This window comes from Pelobates fuscus, chromosome 13, assembly GCF_036172605.1.
Source record: "Pelobates fuscus isolate aPelFus1 chromosome 13, aPelFus1.pri, whole genome shotgun sequence".
In the NCBI taxonomy this organism is placed as follows: domain Eukaryota; kingdom Metazoa; phylum Chordata; class Amphibia; order Anura; family Pelobatidae; genus Pelobates; species Pelobates fuscus.
The window spans coordinates 7,933,477-7,953,340 of record NC_086329.1 but is presented as its reverse complement, the minus strand read 5'-3'; the positions used below and the strand labels follow the sequence as shown (position 1 = coordinate 7,953,340).

Here is a 19,864-nt window from a genome sequence, read left to right as displayed (position 1 = left end):
AGAATATTTCAGTTGCAAACATTGATTCGGCTTGTAAACAATCTGAAATAAAATGGTGTCACAGCTGCTGCTCAGGAATATAACTACACGTATAGGAGGCACTTGGACATACGTATCCCAGTCTACCTGCGATTAATGGTAAAATGAGCCCATATTATAGATTTGTGGGAGTCACACTCTCAGGAGGCCACCGCAAACGTTATCTACCTGTTAATTAAAGGGGAGATTTAGATATATATTTTTAATAAATTATTAATTATATATGTGTTACTACCCTGGTTTAAATCAATAATTTTCATAAAAGAAAGAATCAAGGTTGGGGCGGAGGGGGTGGAGCGGTTATGTCCTGGTTAGCGTTGTCTACCTAGACATTAAACGTGAAGATTTAACCAACCTACCATTTTATTTCTAGCTATGACTGACTGTTTATAATATAGTCTTTTTCCAATTACATTTGTAATAAGTTGCAGTATTTTACAGTAAAGGTTATTGTATTATAAATACATAATTACTTAGTTCCTACATTTGGTTAATGTCACAACAGGCATCTTACGGCGTTATAGAGACGTTTTATTTCCATGTGGGGTGCAGGTCGTACATTTTGTAGGTGAATAATTCTGGTTTCTATAAACTTGTCCCGATTAAATTCTGGTAAAACACTGAAATGCTGATAGAATAAACCTTCAACTATTTGCTTTATCAAGTCCCAGAGCAATTATTCTCATTCTTGGATATAAAGGGATTGAGAAAGCTTGGACCGGTCACTGTTCTAATACAGTCCTAGAGGGGAGCACATTTATCGCTCTGTAATTTGAACATAAACCAACCCAGCATTCTTTACAATAACTTTGAAACCTAAATGGTTCCTAGCAGACAATACATTGACAGGAACGTTCCTTCTTACCAGGTGGAGCCAGATGCTCCAGTGATATAGGACACCGTGTCCAGAAGACTCATTTTCTTTAGCCCAGACAGGCTGCCATAGAGTGCGGTCATTGCTCTTGCGCCGCCACCAGTAGTTGTGACAGCAATCACAGGAACCTATTTCAGATCGAACATAGTCTGAGATAACATGAACCAATCCATGCATTTAAAGAGCAGTCCAATCATCAGAATGGGGGAGGGTGAGAGTCCTGGGGTGTATTGGAATGCAGTGTGTGAGTGCTGGGGTGTATTGGAATAGAGTGTGTGGGAATGCTGGGGTGTATTGGAATGCAGTGTGTGAGTGATGGGGTGTATTGGAATGCAGTGTGTGAGTGCTGGGGTGTATTGGAATAGAGTGTGGGGGAATGCTGGGGTGTATTGGAATGCAGTGTGTGAGTGCTGGGGTGTATTGGAATAGAGTGTGGGGGGATGCTGGGGTGTATTGGAATGCAGTGTGTGAGTGCTGGGGTGTATTGGAATAGAGTGTGTGGGAATGCTGGGGCTTACTGGAATGTAGTGTGTGAATGCTGAGGTGTATTGGAATGCAGTGTATGAATAATGGAGAATATTGGAATGCAGTGTGTGTGAATGCTGAGGTGTATTGGAATGCAGTGGGTGTGAATAATGGAGTATATTTGAATACAGTATGTGAGAATGATGGGTTGCACTGGAATGCAGTGGGTGTGAATGCTGGGGGTGTATTGGAATGCAGTGTGCGAATAATGGAGTATATTGGAATGCAGTGGGTGTGAATGCTGGGGTGTATTGGAATGCAGTGGGTGTGAATGCTTGGGTGTATTGGAATGCAGTATATTGGAATGCAGTGTGTGTGAATGCTGGGCGTGTATTGGAATGCAGTGTGTGAATAATGGAGTATATTCGAATGCAGTGGGTTTGAATGCTGGGGTGTATTTTTATGGAGTGCATTTGTAGCCCCATTCCTCTCCACATGACATAAGCCAACCAACTCCATGTCAGCAGCCCATTACACGTCATTCCTATTTTCAGGCCAATGCCATCGTTACCATCATGTGCAGTCAGACTGGGTTTTTCATATAAATTGTAGTTGTGAAACAGCTGGGGTGCCACAGTTAGTCATTTAGCTCAGTCCTACCAAACCCCTAATCCACTGATTCCGGTAGGGTTTGTGGTGGATCCAGTAAAGCGGAGATTATCTTATATGCACTCCACGTCACTCGTCATTCATGGAAGGTAAGGAGGGGAGGCCGCTGTGAACACTCACTCTGCTCACATCTCCGCCTTCACCCATCTCCTCCTTCGCCCCTCATTAAACAGCCCCAACAATTATTGACAAAAAACCTGTACAAAATTATCATTACATATCGTTGGTCGTTAGGATTCCTCACCTCGTCTGCTTGAAGATCTCGCTCTAGATTCAGAACCTTCTTTAACGCTGCAGCGGACACTTTACTTCTATTTTGGAGAAATATTTTCTCATCCTCACAGAGATCAAACTCCATGCGCATGTCCAGCTTCTCCGGGCTGAAATCAAGAAGCAGACTCAAATTAAAAGTAGTCACAATTAAAACAAAGAACTTCATTTCTTCAGAATTCTTTTCTTCTATAATTCACAATTCCATAATTTCTCAATTACACTCATCACTAACTCTCACTTAGAAGACATCTTCCTAGACATCCTAGATTGAAATTCACGAAGTGTGTGCATTGGTTCTATCATTTTATCCCTGCAATGTAAAACAGTTTTTAGAAACTGGAATGTTTACATTGCAGGACTAAGTCCACCTCAAATGGCTGACAGCATGACACTAAATGACCAAGTAAAACTGTCACGTGACGCAGAAGCCCCATTGTGTAGCATGCTTTCCGATTGGGACGTTTGGAAACACAGCGTTCGCTGAGCATGTGCATTAGGTCCCAATTGCTCCTATGTGGAGCACTGGATTGGACGGCGTTGTAGGAGGCCATATCTCCTCCGTGATGTCACAGGAAGTGGGGAGGGCAAGCAGCCTTTATGTAAAACTTACATTTTTTTTAAAAAAAATGTTAATGTACCTCGGGGGGAAGGGGTTTCCCAACGCTATAGTGTTTCGCGTTCGCCACGGATGTCGAACATATGCGATGTTCAGTCCGCACCCTATTCGTCATCATTGAGTAAACTTTGACCCTGTACCTCACAGTCAGCAGACACATTCCAGCCAATCAGCAGCAGACCCTCCCTCCCAGACCCTCCCACATCCTAGACAGCATCCATTTTAGATTAATTCTGAAGCTGCATTCTTTTTTTTTTTTTGTGTTTGTGTTTATTATACATTATCCTCCATAGCCAGTAACCTGTGTTTATTAAACTTTATCCTCCCATAGCCAGTAACCTATGTGTATTATACATTATCCCTCCATAGCCAGTAACCTGTGTTTATTATACATTATCCTCCCATAGCCAGTAACCTGTGTTTATTATACATTATCCCTCCATAGCCAGTAACCTGTGTTTATTATACATTATCCTCCCATAGCCAGTAACCTGTGTTTATTATACATTATCCTCCCATAGCCAGTAACCTGTGTTTATTATACATTATCTCCCCCATAGCCAGTAACCTGTGTTTATTATACATTATCCCCCATAGTCATTTATCGTTGGACCTAGGCAGCATGCTGTCTTAGGCCGGCCCAGAGAGTGAGTTAGTGAGTGAATAATATAATATATATGTTCAGAAACATATTAGTAATATATGTAAATCGGGTTCATGCAAAGAGGGTGAAAAGGTATTAACCCCTTAAGGACACATGACATGTGTGACATGTCATGATTCCCTTTTATTCCAGAAGATTGGTCCTTAAGGGGTTAAAGAAAAACACACTTATTGCATTAAATTTACAAAGCCAAACTTTTAAAAGCTTTCCTCATTTCTTTCTCGGGATGAGGAATATATCGGTTGTAGACTGAGGATTTCCATCTGCCCAATCTTTTAATAATATGCACTGGAGTGTCAGTGTTGAAGGAGACCGAAGCTGCCCCTATTCTAAATGAAAGACCCGAGACATGGATACAACCCAATCTTAGGAGTAGTGTTCTGATGTAGAAGATGAATTTAGCCATAGTCAGAGGGATTCAGTGAGAGTAGTGGTGAAATGTGTGTGGCATGACTGAGTGTGGGTAAGTAAGAGTCAAGTATTTTAACTGGGCACTAGTTCTAGGTGGGATAAAGTGGTATAGCGGATGGATGAGTAGTTTGTTTTGTTTTAGAGGTTTGTAGAGAAAGTATATAGTGATCATGATTTTTAGCGATATCCAATATTTTTTAAGGTGGTCCCAGTGCCACCACTCATATCTGGTGTCACAATAGCTTGCATTTAAAAAAAACAAAAAACTTTTTTGACTGTGAAATAATAGCAGTCAGTTTCCTTCACACGTGTGCGTTTCAGGGCCTCCCAGGGCACAGTGTCACACCAGTGCAACTCATATCTGGTGTAACAGTAGTGTACATTTAAAAAAAAAAATACAGGGGGCTTGTTGTCACCTTTCGGGGACCCTTGGTGTTGTACGTGGCTGGGTGGAGGAAGAGACCTTCAATGACATCAGTGAGCACAAGGAACGGGACATGGTTAGCTTGGTATTCAACCTTGTGCAAATGGGGAGTTTGCGGTTGTGCAAATGGACTGTTTGCGGTTGTTTGCAGTGCGTTAAACGGGGAGTTTGGTCTGTCACTGTGAAGCGGGCGTAACCCTTACACTACCTGATCGATACAACATCATAACTGATGTTTTAAAGCACGTTATTCCAAACAATTTAGGAATGTTAGGTGATTTCTGCCCTTTATGGATTAAAACCAGACTCTGCATCAACTATGTAATTTTCCATGGGAGTTTTGCCATGGACCCCCCTCCGGCATGCCACAGTCCAGGTGTTAGTCCCCTTGAAACAACTTTTCCATCACTATTGTGGCCAGAAAGAGTCCCTGTGGGTTTTACAATTCGCCTGCCTATTGAAGTCTATGGCGGTTCGCCGGGTTCGCCAACGGAAAATGTTATGTTCGCGACATCACTAATTGTAACGTGATCCTGAATAGGTTTGTTTTACATAAATAATAACATAATATGTATTAATCGATTTTACTCTCTTTATATAACAGTGATTTTTACTTTTCCTCCGTTTTATTTTTGTTGTAAAACTGAAATTGAAAAACATAAGAAACCTACAATAATGAAAAGATGAATTCAATGTAAAGGCTGCACAAACCTGGGAATATTCAGCAAGCCAGGAATTCTGATTAAACTGGTCTGTGAAGTTTATGCTGGCTCGAAATAGCCAATTTAATAAAAGACAAGCCTAAATTAGCTATTTTAGCATAAAAAAATCCTTGTCCATTATTCTCTAAAATGCTCCGTTTACAAATATATCCCAAAGATATTGGTAAAAGTGGAAATAAAATTATACATGTGCTCTTAAATGGGCGAGTTTCATGTTTTTGAAAGATAAATTAATCTTGCATAACATATTGCCCTAAATTTGTTTCCTTATTGTGAGCTGGATTTAATATGTTTGGATAAACTGTTTTCATTTGTGAATTTTTTTTATTTTATTTTTTTTAATATATTTTGACATATGTTTTTATATACAATATAATTTTGATTTCTTAAAGGAACACTATAGTCACCTAAATTACTTTAGCTAAATAAAGCAGTTTTAGTGTATAGATCATTCCCCTGCAATTTCACTGCTCAATTCACTGCCATTTAGGAGTTAAATCACTTTGTTTCTGTTTATGCAGCCCTAGCCACACCTCCCCTGGCTATGATTGACAGAGCCTGCATGGAAAAAAAAAACTGGTTTCACTTTCAAACAGATGTAATTTACCTTAAATAATTGTATCTCAATCTCTAAATTGAACTTTAATCACATACAGGAGGCTCTTGCAGGGTCTAGCAAGCTATTAACATAGCAGGGGATAAGAAAATCTTAATTAAACAGAACTTGCAATAAAGAAAGCCTAAATAGGGCTCTCTTTACAGGAAGTGTTTATGGAAGGCTGTGCAAGTCACATGCAGGGAGGTGTGACTAGGGTTCACAAACAAAGGGATTTAACTCCTAAATGGCAGAGGATTGAGCAGTGAGGCTGCAGGGGCATGTTCTATACACCAAAACTGCTTCATTAAGCTAAAGCTGTTCAGGTGACTATAGTGTCCCTTTAATATTTACAAGTACAAACATTTGAAAAGTGTATCCAACAATATTATAATTGAGGCCATGATGTCTTAAATGCCATAAGATAAATAAAGACTAAATTACCACCAAATTCAAAATGTTTGTTAAATCTTTGCTAAAAGAATCATCGGAGGGGAAAAAATTCAAACAAAGTAAAACAACTGACACACACACACACACACACACACACACACACACAATCTCTCTCTCTCTCTCTCTCTCTCTCTCATGATAATATGGATAACTTTACCAGTGAGATGCTTTTAGGTTCAGCTCCAGGGACTTGATCTGAGGGACACAAAAAATAATTAAAAAAATAAAATAGGAACAAGAGAGCTAATTTCAGACACTGTGTAGTATATGACAGATAAACTGAATGTGTTCCTGTAGCATACATAAGGTTCTGTGTGAATTGTAAGCTTTATTTTACTTAATGGCTGATTAACACATACATGATATATTGGTATGTGCTAAATTACATCAGAATCAAAGAACCCTCCATCTTACAGGTCTTTAAAAATGTCCTGTTTTGTACCCCGACTACAAGAAGAGCAGTGCGGGATATTGGGGAAAAAAGGAGCCATTCATTTTGTGGGAGGGGCAGAGACATATCTAGGTTACGTGGCACCCGTGGTGGAAATCTATGTTGGCACCAATAGAATTGTTATTATTTTGGGGGGGGGAGGGGGAGAGGAGAAGCAACGTTACCTGTGCACTATCCTGAACCCCTATATACATTTAAACAACAGAAGGAGGTTCTTAGAATCACTCCAAGGGCCATGACAGTGCAAGCTCACCTGCCCCATCATGGCGTTACTGTAAATGCTCATTCTAAAACAGCATAAAATAATATTTTGTATGAATTTTGTTTGATAATTTCTACTTTTTTTTTTTATAAAAACTTTTTTTTATTATTATTAATGTATTTTTTACAGTCCCTGTTGTGAGTTTTTCCTTTGTGGGAAACTGTACATTGTTATGGATTCAGGGTGCGTAAGAAGGTTGATAGATACTGTAGCCGATTTTTTTTCTAATGACTCCTGTCGAAAAGTACAAAACAAAAACCACATAATCGGATTCTTGGTTATTTGATTGTGTAGCGATAATTGTGGGACAAACATCTGACAATTTTCATTGTTTGCAAGACCAGATAAAGGAATATTGGTTCATTGTTCACACAGTCTAAATTACTTACAGAGGGATTTAGGCAAATGCAGTGTTTCCCAACCCAGTCCTCAAGGCACACCTACCAGTCCAGGATTTACGGATTACCCAGTTTTGTCTAAGGTGTTTTTAGAAAAAAAAAGAAAAAACACCTTAGACAAAACTGGGTAATCCTTAAATCCTGGACTGGTAGGTGTGCCTTGAGGACTGGGTTGGGAAACCCTGAATTAGGGGACTGAGCAGACACGAGGCAGAAGAGATTGCCTGGGGAGAATGCTGGTACGAGGAACATGTAAGTGTTAGTGTTAAATGAGAAAGACTTGGGAATTATTACAGACAATAGATTGGGAACCATTTCGCAATGTCGGTCAGTAAGGTGTTGTCGTATTAAATGTATTAACACGCATGATTAAAATAGCATTCTGCCAATCTCTAAAACAATGATTAGACTCCACCTTGAATATATGAAGCAACTTTGGGCACCTGTTTTAAAGAGGAAATTCTAAAAACTACAAAATTGCAAAAGGGACTTACAAAATTAAGAAAGAAATGTTACAACGAAAGACTAGGAAACCTGGATTTGTTTATTTTAGAAAACAAATGCTTCATAGGGAATAGGATTACTGTATACAAGTGTATACAGGGCCAGTGAGCGTAGCTCTTGCTCATTAAAAGGACTTTACAAAGGATAAAAAGGACATCTATTTAGACTTGAAGAAAAGAAATTTCTCTTACAGCAGCAGAAATTATTCTTTACAGTAAAAATACTATTTTTGTAAAAGGTCTAAACATATCTTTCAAAAATAAAAAAAAAAACATGAAGAATGTAAAGGATAGAATAGTTAATGTGCAAATTAACAGCTTGGCGATGCAAGGAGAAAGCTTTTAAACAGAACTAAAGAACAATTATTCCCATTTCCTCACCGGACATCAAATACAATAATGTGATAACCTCACATCACATGCAAAATCAGTCCAAAACAACATCTTAACCAACAAAATTGTAAAACACCTGCACGCACTGGCGGAACGTCCGCGGGCGCAGATACGACTGGGCCCGTCATTCCAAAAATAGTAAATATTTAAAAAATGCCAAAATGAGCAGACCATGCCAGATACAAAATGTGCAAGTTTACTTCATGCACAGATTTTCTATAAAGTCAAACCCTGAAGCCAATTGTACATTTTAACAGATCGGTTCCAGTTTATTTCAAGGCTTGTGGCTGAGTGACAGCATGAGACGTTACTGTAGAGAAGCTACAGAATCAATATCCTTCTGGAGATACGGCCTCCAGTACTGCGTACAATACTCCAAGTGAGGTCTCACCAGTGTTCTGTACAATGGCATGAGCACTTCCCTCTTTCTTTTTTTTTTTTAAATTCTTTATTTTTGTCGTGCATGTATCTCCATCATTTACTCAAAGCTACACCAGCTTCTGAGTGCAAATTACAATATTCAACAGAACAACAGGTGGACACAGCACATTTTTGGTTTATAACAAAGAAAGGAAGGAACAATAACACTGCCCTCTTTCTACTGCTAATACCTCCCTATAGTGTACAATGTATCATATTACAACCTCAATGTAATATGGTTGGATAAGCTTTTCAAATGATTTAATACATTTTAGATTACAAAAAAAAACTAAAATAAAAACATTCCCCCAGAATATTAAAATATACAAATAATATATATATAAAAATATTCAAAATATAAAAGTGTATCCAAAAATATTAAATGAAGGCCTATGTTTGAAAAGAATTATACCAATGTACATGTGCATGTTTTACAAATGTGTTTTATACCACCATCTAGTGGCTTTGTTGGAGAACTACAGAATTTTATTTTAAAGTGTTCACATTTATTTACATCCCACCATATGCATTTTAAAATCTTGAGGAGAGGATTCCTACGCTTGACTGACGCGTTTCACGTGGATTAAAACGAAATACGTGTGATAGTAAAATTCTTTATGTTATCGTTTCTATGAGTCCTTTTGCTGTCTTGGTAAGAACCCGATAAGAAGGGTGCCACAATTCGAGGGACATTTTAGCAAGAACTTGTATTATCTTTTTAGACTACACAAAAATAATCAATAATAAAATACACGCTATGTTTGATGTGTTCTTTGTTGCATATTGAGGAAATAAAAATATTTAAAAATAAACAGAATTACAGGTGTAAATTCTGTGGTTTAATTGTGAGCTAACCTCGTCTAGCGAAATAATGAGCAGATTGAATTAATTATTTTCCATAATATTTCTAGCTGCTCCAGCATATTAGCTTATTAGTGCTTCCAAAACGTGTATTATTGTATAGATTTTAAACTGCAGCCCTGCCCGTATATTTATGCTTTTACAATGTTTTGTAATTGCATTGCTAGAATGGCTATCCAACTCTGTCCAATCTAATTCTGGGATTTTTCATTATTTATTGCTGCGGAGTTTGCCCCTGCGATTCCAAAATTCTCTCGTCACTCTAGTTTAAATCATTTCTAGATCTTACATGATTCTTTGAAAGCAAAACAAAGTACACATTCCTCATTCTGTCCATCAATCTTTAGAAGTGCCATCAGACTCTCTGTGGGCACCATAACCATTTTATTGTCGTCCAATACCATAAACCCAGGCGAACATTAAAATACATATTGGTATAAAACCACATTGGTAACATCCGCAGGGGGTATACAAAGCATAGTGTTTCCGCCCCCTTTAATATAGAAACATAGGAGTGACCATCACTACTTTGATACATGGGGATTAAAATACAAACACACACAAGAACTGGAGAGGGGAAGACAATGTAAGAGAACTGTCAAAGATGGAGAGTAAGTGGATTTTTAATATGCATACATTGTCTCCAAATGGTCTTAATTTAGATTTTGAATTTGTACATTTTATATAATATTCATTTTTCTATATGGAATCTTTATTTTGAACCTTTTTTATGCATATCAATAATATCTATTCTTTGCCATACTCTTTTCACTGTAAAATATTTATTATTTTGTATTTTAATTATGTTCTTATTTTGTATTGCAGGAATTCATGTTTTTATTATGTATTTTATATTATTACATCTTGTGTTACAATTGGACTATAAGCACATTACACTGCGCCAATTTGCTCAATGACACCAAGAAGGAATGCGGACTGATTATCCTCATGAAGTTACCACCTCCTTAGTAATTGAAAAAGACTCTGCGTTCCAGCCGTCAACGCTGCGTCCCAACCATGCGTTGTTACGGTGACGTCAGAATATTGGACACAGATGCACAGCACATTGAGAGATATACAAGGAGACTTTTATAGCACTTGAAGAAGGCTTTTGGACCCGAAACACGTTAGCTATTTATACGTTGTTTGTACTAATCACTTGGTGGATTACCGATCTCGGTGGTAAGAGTGACTTTGCCAGTAGGTTTCACAACCACCTGAGTTTGAAGTATCCAATCTTTTCTTTCAAGTCTTTTAAAATGTATGTATCCTGGAATAAAAATGTTATTTTGCCGAGCATCTGATGTCCAGTCTCCTGCTGTGATAACGTGGACCCTGGAGCCAGTATTGGCACCCTTGAGCCTGGGACGGCTCTGGGCCATGTGTGAGCGGTAGTCCTATTTTTATATACCATGCTTTATATTTTTATAAACACAGTACACACCATGTTGTTTTAATTTTGTTTTAGGTATTCTGTGATATCCCAGTGGATTCTAGTGATATGCTTGTATTTTTATACCATGCACATACTGGTGACTCTATGTACACTGATATCTTGTTAGATTTAGATTTGTCACTTTGTGTTTGTTTGGGGAAGCATTTTGTATATCAGTTACATAATTAGGTTTTGGGGACCTCACTTCTATTATCAGAGTTTTATCTATAAGAAGCGCCTTTTATAACATTAAAATAGAATATCCAGGCAGGATAAAATGATTGCAGAGTAACACGGCACCGCCAATCATTCTATGAGATCTACGTTACACAATATTATAAAGCGACATTGTCTTATTATCACAGCCCATAGAACAATGACCTCCTCAGTTAATCTTTCAGGTTGATTTCTCCAAAGAAGCAAAAGTAGTCAGAATTATTATTTTTTGCGTGATTGTGCTTATAGCAAGAAGACAGGGCGATTATTTAATTCTTTACAAAATGTTGTTTTCATTTTCCAAAATTGGATTGCATTTATTTATTTATTTTAAATTTAATTTTCAGCCATCCGAATAACACAGGAATAAGATTTTCATGTGTGTATAAAAGAGAGAGTATATACACACACACACTATCTCTGTTAATAGTATTTACACAACATGTTGTAAAGTGATGTTTTTTACAGCAATCAAAGTGGATCAATTAAATCAATTTGGATTGCATCAATTGCAATGATTATTTTAGATGAATTATAAAATTGTACCTGATTCCAATGACATGGAAGGAAGAACCAGCAGCAATTTCTATGAACCTAGTTATTAGACGTTTCAAAATTAAAACCACTATTTACAGATATAAAGCAGGCATTAGCTCAGCACCTCCGGGAGTGACTGCGTGACGGACTGCAAAATCATTTCATTTTAATTCACATGGTTTGAATGGATCTTTGATTAGAGAATGATTTATAATAGATTTTATCAAACCACATTGATTGGAATTTCATTACTCAACGTAGGGCTTTTAATTGGCATCACAGCAAAGTTACACCAAAATTGATATTCACTAACTGGCGTAACTTTGGTGCAATGCCAATTAATAAAGGGTTTCGGCAGTAGAGCAAGCGCTACAAAGGAAAATATAGAAACTGGGGCTCCATTTAGTATTAACTAAACAGTGTCAGGGTTTCTCGATCTCAAAAAACAAACAGAATAAACAAAAATCCCACCACCGTTTTTCATAGTGAGAACAGGCATAGAGCGATCACAAGACTAGAGCGGTCAGTAAATTATCTTTTTCAGCACGAAAAGAGAGTGATATGCTGTGACAGTGAAAGCAAAATAAAGCTGTACATACTCCGCATATAATAAGAGAGACCGGGTCAGCACACATCCCACAAAACAAGAAAATAAAACTAGAAACCACCAAAAAGACATCTGGTGAGTGTACTCTGCTCTCTTTACACCCCATCTTCAGTGTGACGAAGAGGAACAATGAAACGGGGTTCGTGGTTCATGATACACCCAGGCTACTCAGCCCTGATTGGGTTAATCTCAGTAATACTGTAATATACATCGCCCAACGAGGACCTACTGAATGTCCAGTCTCTGAAGAAGCAAGATCTGACCATCAATGCACTGTGATTGGTTGGCTTCTAAGCCAACCAGCCAATCACAGAGCTCCGACTTGGCAGTAATTTCTGAAGACGGTAATAAAGACTCTTCCTTCCTTGAAGGCTCAGTCTGCGCAGAGCCCTCGACGGTACGAATACTTCCTGCAAACCGTAACAAAGTGTCCATGAATGTAGTAATAACGGATAGGCCTAGCTACCACCTGCTTCTTATTTAAACTCTATTGTCGTACTTTGACACCAACTGTGGTAGCAAATCAGACCCACTGACAGACCAGTTCTACTCAGAAGTCAGCTTACTACATGAGACAATTAAAATCAGATCTTTAAATTAATTTCTGATTTTAGCAGCCATTTACTCAGAGTGACGCGATAGTGTTTTCAACCTCTGAATAAGTGTACAAGTTTAAATAGAAGCCCCATGAGCTGCTCCAGTACGATAACTCGATTCCATTGATCTGATCCCAGATAGACAGAACCTTGCCCTGTCTGTATCAGTATCTCAGATCTCCCAGCTATTGCAACCATCGAGTTAGTGACACAAGGGAGTTTACATTCCACACCCATGGAGGTTACACGAAAACAGGGATACTGATGGGAAATGTTGTGCAAACCAACAATTACAAAATCAGTGTTACATAGCTGAGTGATTGCCAACTCCTTATTTATTAGGCTCTGTCTACAGCTGCTGTGATTCTCTTACAGTCGGGTTAATCGAGAATTGTCAGATATTGGTTTGGTTTCAGCTCTGCACCAGGTGTATGGTGTACCTACCCTTTACATTATATTTTAGGGGTGATACTGTAAATGCAGTAGTTCCAGGTATACAGGGGGTGTATATGGATATATAGGGGTTTCCTGCACTTTATAGTCATATAATTTGTACAAATTAAACTAGGGAGGAAGAAACCGACAAATTAACGTATTGGTCATTATCAGTAAGGCCTCATTATCAGCATTACGAGTGTAGCAAGGCTAGTATTATCCAGAGTCATTCTGGATCCGTGAATGTCAAAATGACAGAGGTGCCCCCAGTGCCACATTCATACCATCCCACATCCTGCTAGCACTACAGCCCGGCACCAACCTCAAACCCCCAAACCAAGCCCTATATTGTGATAATCCATAAAGCAAATGCAGGGCAACTACTGGTCCAAATGCGGTTGCCACAGGCTATATAGCGGCACTATCCATGCTTACACTAAAATACAGCATAGGGAGGCCTTTGTGTGAAAAGATAAGAAGTTCAATCTCCTTAAAGGGACACACCAATCACAAATATTAGTCGCTGAGTCTTATTGTAGTGGTTATAGTGCAAGGATTCGGTCAGTGCATTTACTGTCAAACTGTATCAATTTGGTTAACTAGCAGTTACAGGATACTAATCCGATTCAACCACATTGTCATGGTGACCCATTCACTCATTTAATGTCAGGGTTACGAGAATGAAAATAAAGAAGATAAATGCACTAACCAGAGAGTTACAAACCCCCTTAGTGTTTGAGTTAATGATGCAGATTCCAACTGCAACTCCTCTAAGGCAAGGTCACTTAGCCAATCATATCGGTATATCGTTATAGTATCAGGCCGATAGGATCATAGAATTATAATGACAGAAGTATCAAGGGACAGCCTGAACCATTGCAATGGTGGAAAGGGTGATACATTAGGCCGGTTAGCAAAGAACATATTGGTGTAACTTTGCCTAGATAACCCCCCTCCCCCAACATACAGTATTAGGTTTGAGCCAATTAGTGAATGGATCAGTAATTGGGTTAGTTGTGTGCACACCCACATGGTGAATATTATATTTTGCTTGTCCTTGCATTTGGTAATCATTTGATAACCCCCCAAAAATAAAGAATGAAAATATACTGGGATTGTTTGACCTGGGGATCTAAAATAACGTCAAAATAAACAGCATCCTTTAACTTAAAGGGACACTATAGTCACCAAAACAACGTAAAATTACACTATACAGTTTTCACTATGATTAGTATTTTTATGTTTTCTATTTAAACGGATATTGACAACTTTTAAACGAAAAAAAAAAAAAACTATCTTAAAGGTATACCCTGTTCATTTCTGGGAATTTTGCAATATCACCATTAACTGTTTTCTATCGAGTATCACTAATACAGTGCTTCACCGAGACACTCCTTTTCCTTTACAATAAAGTATCGGTTGTTGGACCATCGAACGTGCACTTAAAAAAACATTTACAGACACAACTTGTGAAGAATTAAAAATACTTTCAGTATACACCACATTTTTGGTAACCACACTATGTTTTATAGTCCACGAAGTATAGATATGAGTATTGTGGTTCTTTCACCTTTGTAGATCTACAAATTTCAATTAAAAAAATTGCAATTGAAAAAATAATTGTATCAACTCACAGTTTCCACAGGAAGAATGACTTTCTCTTCCACTCCGAATGAAAGAGATTTGAATGGCACCTTTGCCAAACTATCTGCGTCTTCTGGTTTTTGACCCTGGAATACATAAAACAAATAAAGAAAGATCTGGTTGGCTGGCGATGAGACTTTGCGCTGTATCCCAGGTGCTTGAATTCTAATATGTGTTAAATTATCTTCATTCTGAAAGCTAGGAAAATGGACATTACTGCCAACTCGAAAACACACCCACATGTACTGCTTACCTGAACCTATCCCTCGCGGGCGCCGCCATGCTTTTCCCGGTGGCTCTTTTCTGCTCCTGGTATTTCAGTTGCCAGGAGCCAATGTCGCTGCTGTAGTCTCGCGCATGCCACAGACTCCTCCATAGATCGAACCGATTTTCCTGCAGCCGGTGCTGGTAATTGACATTTCTTGATAGTGGTAGGTAAAATATTGAGACAAAGTAGTCCTTACTTCGTCTCAGTATATTTTCTGACTATCGTTGTGAGTATTTAATAAAGATTCTACCTCTATGAAGCAGTCATTTTGAAGGGTGGGGGGGCAGTGACAGTGTCACTTTATGTAGCTAGCCCCTCCTCCAATCTGTATTAAACGGAACATAGAAAATTATTTATATTCCAAAGTAAAAGTTATTTATAGTATCTATTAGAGTAATACAGCGGTAGGCAACCTTCTGCACTCCAGATGTTGTGGACTACATGTCCCATAATGCTCCACAAAGCATCAGGAGAGATGTGGTGAGCTGAAGGACGTCTATCCATGGTTTAGTAAATAGTAAACTTTGATTGGAAGAGGGCTACATGATAAACAGAATGATAGACAGAATTAAAGAAAGGATACCTCTAGGTGGGCTATGACTTCTGGATCCCATTTTCTTATGCAGTGGAAGCGACACGTGTCTGTGTTATTTGTGTTTCTGACTGAACTCAGCTTAATTTTATGAGCTCTCTCACAGGAGTCTTCCACCGCCAGGACTACACGTTTACCTAGAAAATCAAATAAAGTAATTAAAGAACTTAAGGAATCTCAAACTGAACAACCGCTTGACAGTAAATAAGACCACGGACAGCGTGGCCTGTCTCTCCAGAGCTGACCACGCACATTATCTAGATAGTTCTAATGGCAATTATTAAATAAACAAAAGCACCCAAGACTTGACTTATCTTCCCGGTTTGCAGCAACTCTCCGTCTTTGACCTGAACCCCTTTAACCCAAAAGAAGTGGATAATTCATTTCATTATACTTTGGGTTATTCAAATTCAAAATTGGACGAACTGGAGATAATCTATGAGCAAGCTCTGATTCTAGTTCAGCTCTTTGGGCCCATGGTCCACAGAGTAGCTATTCATTAATGAAGTCTACGAGAAAATAAGCGGTTAGTTCCAGTATTTTGTATATTAATGTAATAGAACTGGAGGTGTTCGTACCAGTGACAGCATCCGCATGTACAAAACACACGGTGTTATTTGGTTTTTGCCCCTCTACCCCTCAGTGGGTCTTCCTGTGCCATTTTAAAATATTCCTATAAGGAAGACGATCCAGTTTTCTTCTATTTTAGGAATACCGTGGAGCGGCATCGACCCTGATCTGAGGTTTGACCCTCGGTGCAGTTTGTATTTGAAAAGTATTGAAACAGGCTTTCGGTGACCCCGATTTTCAAGAAAAAACTGAAAGTAAAAATGGAAGCACAGCCTTGAGAGGCCGGGCATGGAGCTGGTGGGCTTATAAGCAAGTTTATGAATGAAGATCAAGCCAAGTGCCGCTATGTACCTCTAGAGGAATGTGGGGGAGGCAAAAAATATGTATATCCCTTATACGTTTATCACCACATCATAAAAAAGGGCAGATAAGGATTGGTCAATTATTAATAGGTTTAAATACCTTGTACATTTTCTGGGATATTTTTCATGTCAACGCAAACATCTAGACAGGACACAGCTCGCGACTACAGAGGAAAAAAAAAAACAATTTGTTAAAAATCTACATGATATGTCAGGACCAATAACAGAGTAATACAGGGAATTAGCGGTGTAGCCAGAAAAAGTAAGACAAGGAAGAGATAGGTTTTTAGAGATTGATAAAACAATTGGAAACTCAGGGAAAGCGTAACAGAACGCGGGAGGGGTGTTCGGACGGTAGCTGCTGTCCTGAAGAACCTACACGTTGGTTAGCGCACATACTGGATCTGTAAGGGTCATGGGCAGAACTGTGAGTGATCAAAAACGAATGGACTTCGAGAAGAAAAGTAAGTTGGTGTAGAGCTATTAATAGTTTTGCAGGTTAGGGTCACTGTTTTGTTTTTTTAATTCTTTAACTCAGGACTAGACCCATTTTTGGAAAGATTCAATGGAAATATAGATCTGGAGAAGGTGCAGCCATCCCTTTCTCCCAGATATTGCCCCAATTAACAACGATGGCAAGAATAAAAGGTGATACCTTAGCTGTGATGTTAGCATTGTGTGCACCAAATATTAACCTATTCCATCTTCTGTGTTAATTAAATCAAGAAAATAAACTGAATACTTACAACAAGGACACCATTAGTTAGAAGTTTTTCTGGCTGTGCTGATCTGAAAGGAACAAACAAAATACAGAACAATCTGTCCGTGAAGTAGTGATAACAGAATAGTTATTGCAGCAATGTTAGTTTATTTACTGAACTGCCAAATATGACACAACTGAGTGATTTTTAAAATGTTGCCATTTATCATTTTATTGTTTGCATTTAATTAAAAAACAAACTATGCATTGCGTGCTATCAGCTCGTTTTATTCATGGCTGGAAAAATGCAATGACGAGAAAGTTGTGAGGTCCTTAACCCCTGAAGGAGACAACTTCTGGAATAAAAGGGAATCATGACGGTATATTTCCGTCAAGTGTCCCCTTAAGGACACATGACATATGTGACAAGTCAGGATTCCCTTTTATTCCAGAAGTTTGGTCCTTAAGGGGTTTAATACGTTTACCAATCTACCTGTACTCATTGAATTTACTTGCTGAATTCTGTACTAACATGGCACTGCGGTAAACTCCGGGAAAAATAGAAATGGACAATATAAATCTAGATATTACTTACAGCTTTTGCACGGTGAATTCCACTTCAAGAGTCTCATTTCCCTTCTGAAACAAAATATCAAACAATCAAATCAATCTCCAATTTATTAAACTAGGCTTCCAGAAGTAATATGTGTGCTTCAAACCTGCAGTGTTATTCACTAAGCTATGAACATTCAGGAACTGCTCAGCAAATGTCAGAATTGTGGCCAAACAGCCGAACTGCAAACTCTTTCAAATTTATATACCCGTTTACAATTTTCCTTAAATTGTTAAAATTTCAGACAAGTGACAGTTTGGTCAATAACCCTGTAGGTATCGCTCTGATATAAACTGAAGAATACGTGGTTAAATGTCAACTATGCATTAATCTAGAACTGTAATTATTAGAGAATAAGTCAGATTAGCTAATTGTTAGCCAGATCCAGCCGTGTCCATATCCGTTTCCAGTACAGCTTAATTGTTATTCACAAAAGTGACAATTGACGGGAATATTAAATTTAAGGCCAAAATAGCAGAGCCAGAAAAATTCTCCAAGTCAGCTGGGCTTCCAATTCGTCTACTATGGTCTGAAATGTTAAATTCACTTTCCATTCCTGACCATTCTCACTTTAGTAAGTAATTACCTTGAAAGTCCCGTTGAGAAATGTATTTAATTATACCATAACAGGATAGAAATTAAAGAGGTGGATAACTTGGGAAGAAAGTGACATAACTTAGAAAGGGTTTTTAACTCATTTTATATTTATTTTAGGGTTTTTTGGGGAATTACATTTTTCTACAGGCATATTTGAATGTGTAAATACATTTGAAAGCATGGTTCTGATCTGGAAACGGGCTACATTTAATTGTACTATAAATTACATTAATGAAAAAAGTACCGTATTAGAAGAATAATTTTTCTCTAAAAATATAATGTTGAAATTTGCAATCTTACTTCGGGATTCAGAGGAAAGGTTTTCTTTATCGGTTTTCCAACATCCAGGTTTTCCACATCAACCGCAACAGTGTAAAGCAAATCATTTTTCGAAACCGTGTCTTCATCGTGAAGTGCCAGGTACAACATATTCTGAAATCACAAAATCATTATTCATCCCGTAACAAACCTGCGCATGCAGTAAAAACAAAGCTGTAGAAAGCGACTAAAATGGTCACAGTAGTATTTAAATGGACACACAACTGCCCAAACACAAAATACATATACCCCCAATAAAAAAAAACCTAAAAAAAAAACAAACAAACCATGCTTTAATTAGGCATTTTTCATTGGGGATATATCTAAAAACAGCTTGTAAAAGATACAGTTAACTTGTCTGCAGCCTTTACAAGCCCTCCCCTTCTAACCCCACCCAGACTTTCTGTGGCTGTCCAATCACAGACTCCCAATACAGCTCAATGAGAGGTCTTTTCAAGGCGGGTGTTCTTGGCAATTGCTGCCGCTTGAGTTTATCTCCACTGAGCTAACCAAACCAGGAAGTAACAGGACCGGGTGCCTGATTGACAGCTGGGGGTTTAACAAGGTTAATTTATAAAAGTGCCAATTTCTATTACTTTGTTTTTGTTGTTTTTTTACAAAATGTTAAAAAATACACACTCCTCACATAAAACAAATGAAAGTGCTGTTTCTGGAGTATCCCTTTAATTCTCACACGGAATGTTTAGATTGAGGTGGTACTACTGAATACCTTGACATTATCGGAGATCTTAAAGTGAAAGGTCTCATTCCACCGGGGTTCACTGCTGTTGGATATGGTTTTGGTTATCAAGATTTTATTTGTGGACGATGGGAGCCAGAGGGATACGTAACAGTCTGCATTAGTTGCTGTACAGGGAAAA

At 38.2% G+C, this 19,864-nt stretch overlaps 1 protein-coding gene across 1 annotated transcript in view; it reads right to left on the bottom strand.

Annotated features, from left to right (window-relative positions):
- LOC134583344 (cytosolic phospholipase A2 delta-like) overlaps positions 1-19,864 on the bottom strand; it is a 37,084-nt gene that overhangs the window by 14,354 nt on the left and 2,866 nt on the right. Inside the window, exons 3-12 of the mRNA XM_063440228.1 lie at positions 19,714-19,850; positions 18,966-19,097; positions 18,051-18,091; positions 17,502-17,544; positions 16,856-16,919; positions 15,815-15,960; positions 14,954-15,049; positions 6,363-6,400; positions 2,292-2,427; positions 905-1,041 (exon numbers count right to left, since the gene is read on the bottom strand). Coding sequence (XP_063296298.1) covers positions 905-1,041; positions 2,292-2,427; positions 6,363-6,400; positions 14,954-15,049; positions 15,815-15,960; positions 16,856-16,919; positions 17,502-17,544; positions 18,051-18,091; positions 18,966-19,097; positions 19,714-19,850 — 970 coding nt within the window. The remainder of the gene's footprint in view (positions 1-904; positions 1,042-2,291; positions 2,428-6,362; positions 6,401-14,953; positions 15,050-15,814; positions 15,961-16,855; positions 16,920-17,501; positions 17,545-18,050; positions 18,092-18,965; positions 19,098-19,713; positions 19,851-19,864) is intronic.